The sequence below is a fragment of the Grammomys surdaster genome, unplaced genomic scaffold, assembly GCF_004785775.1.
Source record: "Grammomys surdaster isolate TR1022 unplaced genomic scaffold, NIH_TR_1.0 139, whole genome shotgun sequence".
Lineage (NCBI taxonomy): Eukaryota > Metazoa > Chordata > Mammalia > Rodentia > Muridae > Grammomys > Grammomys surdaster.
In genome coordinates, this window is record NW_021604597.1 from 3,953,699 (window position 1) to 3,955,949 (window position 2,251).

General features: G+C 43.5%; 1 protein-coding gene across 1 annotated transcript in view; it reads left to right on the plus strand.

Moving 5' to 3' along the window:
* Positions 1-2,251, plus strand: part of Stoml3 (stomatin like 3) — a 15,832-nt gene that overhangs the window by 8,552 nt on the left and 5,029 nt on the right. Inside the window, exon 4 of the mRNA XM_028763641.1 lies at positions 1,349-1,431. Coding sequence (XP_028619474.1) covers positions 1,349-1,431 — 83 coding nt within the window. The remainder of the gene's footprint in view (positions 1-1,348; positions 1,432-2,251) is intronic.

Here is a 2,251-nt window from a genome sequence, read left to right on the forward strand (position 1 = left end):
CTCTCTCTCTCTCTCTCTCTCTCTCTCTCTCTCTCTCTCTCTCTCTCTCTCTGTCTGTCTCTCTCCTCAGTCTGATGGGCCCAGAATTATAAAGTGAAACTGGAGTAGGGACAGAGGCAGAGTAGCTGCCACTTGGAGAACTCTGGGAGACTATGTCCCTCTTAAATGATTTCTCCCAAAAGATTTCTCTGCTGAGTCCCAGGATAATAAACCCCGTCATGCATGTCTCTGAGGCTAACGGTTTACCTCAGAACATCATGAGGGCCAGAGGGAAACAAGCCAAATTGCTACCACTTCTGCAAAGAGCAAATTATCCTTTAGTAATAAAGTGTTAATGAGAAGAGCAGCCATATCTGGCACCCACGGATGCCAGGCATGGTCCTAGGCAGGGCACTGGGGTTGGCTGAGGTTAGGATGGGAATTCTTACCAGAGGTCTCAGGAAGCTTTAGAAAACAAAACAAAGCTTGAAATGCTATGAATTAACAACCAAATCCTCAGTGTTCTCATCCCCTCCTGCTGGCTCCTCACTGGGACTACTGTTGATTTCCTGATTACAAAAATTTCCTGGTTGACAGAAACAGCTCTGTGTCCTTATCTTGCTGAAGTGCCTCCTGCCTGTGATCCTTAGAAAGAACACAAATGTCCAGGTGGAGCTGAAGGCCCACAGTGCTCCCAGATGGGATTTCTTACATTGCCTTACCCTGACCCACTCTAAGCCCCGTGCTCACTGCTTGGAATCGGAAGCATCACCATCCCACTTGAACACAGCTCTGCAGAAATGGTTGTTCTCAGTTCTGTGGGATGCTGTTTGCAGGGAATCTGAGCCCCTGGAAGACCGTGCTAACCGAATGCCTGGTGCTCTACTGCTGAGCTACCCCAAGCATTAAGTTTTCTTTTTCTAAATTTTTGAAAAAAACTCTAAGTTGTCCAAGCTGCTGTAGTCCTTGAGTATTTTAGTCATGGTGTGGAGACAGTTGCCAGTAATTTATAGTCAAAGTCAAACTTGAGGTTTTTTATCATTAGGAAACCGATTTCCTAAATACCCCCTTTAAATTAACCTCAAAATAAATGTTTAAGTCAAAATAGATTACCTAAGAATAAAAAATTTTAAAACATGTATGTTTTAAACACCTTAGTGTTTTGCCAACAGCCCTTAATTCCTAAGTAGTTATTTTGCTTTAATTATTGACTGATCAGAATAAGTCACCTTCACCAAAGTGCATGTGTTCACACTGAAGATCTGAGAAACGCAGACAGCATTACAAAGAGATGCTAAGCATATCTAGAAGACTGCCTTGTCATTCTTTTTAATAGCTCACATTTTAAATCAATTTTATTCTCTTAAAGGTTTGATCCTGGTCCTGCCTTGCATTGATGTGTTTGTCAAAGTTGATCTTCGAACGGTTACTTGCAACATTCCCCCACAAGAGGTATGGAATTACACAAGGGTTACTAAAGATAAAACTGCGCACAGGTTCACTATGACATTGACACCATTTTAACCTACCAGGAAAAGGATGGCTTAATTTCCACCCCAACCCCAGGGCCTGCATGGATTACTTCAGATGGCTCTGTTTTGGCAAATAAGAATGAATCGGAAAGGAAGGGCTGAGAGGCTAAGCACTGGCAGGGAAGCTGGATGGAGACAGGAAGGTTAAGGCAGGGAAGCTGAGTGGAACCTGCTGGAGGGCAGGGCCTGCTTAGGTTGCACTCTCCACAGTCTTCTCAGAGGGACCTTTAGAAATAGCTGCATGACTTATCTTTACTTCTGCTGTTCATATTTGGTGTCTATGTGTATTGGAACAGAACGAGTATCTGAACAGTACAGAGTCTACACAGGACCCACCTGAATTTGAACTTCAAATAATTCATGAAATAGTGTGAATCATGACCCGAACTGGTAACTGAGCGCTAGGGAAGAGGAAGCGATGTTGACTAGCATACTTCCCTATTGTACCCAAAGGAATCTAGAAAGAAAAGGAAATACAGACTATATTTTTCAGATGTGAGCCTTCCCATCACAGACAGGTTTGGAAAGCTTCAAAAGACTTCTGTGGGTCTAAAATAGACACTTTTCAGTTTTCAGGTTCTGGTTCTAGGGTCCTGCAAAAAATGTCGTTGGAGGAGAGAGAGAGAGAGAGAGAGAGAGAGAGAGAGAGAGAGAGAGAGAGAGAGACAGAGAGACACAGAGAGAGAGACAGACAGAGAGAGAGAGAGAGAGAGAGAGAGAGAGAGAGAGAGAGAGAGAGA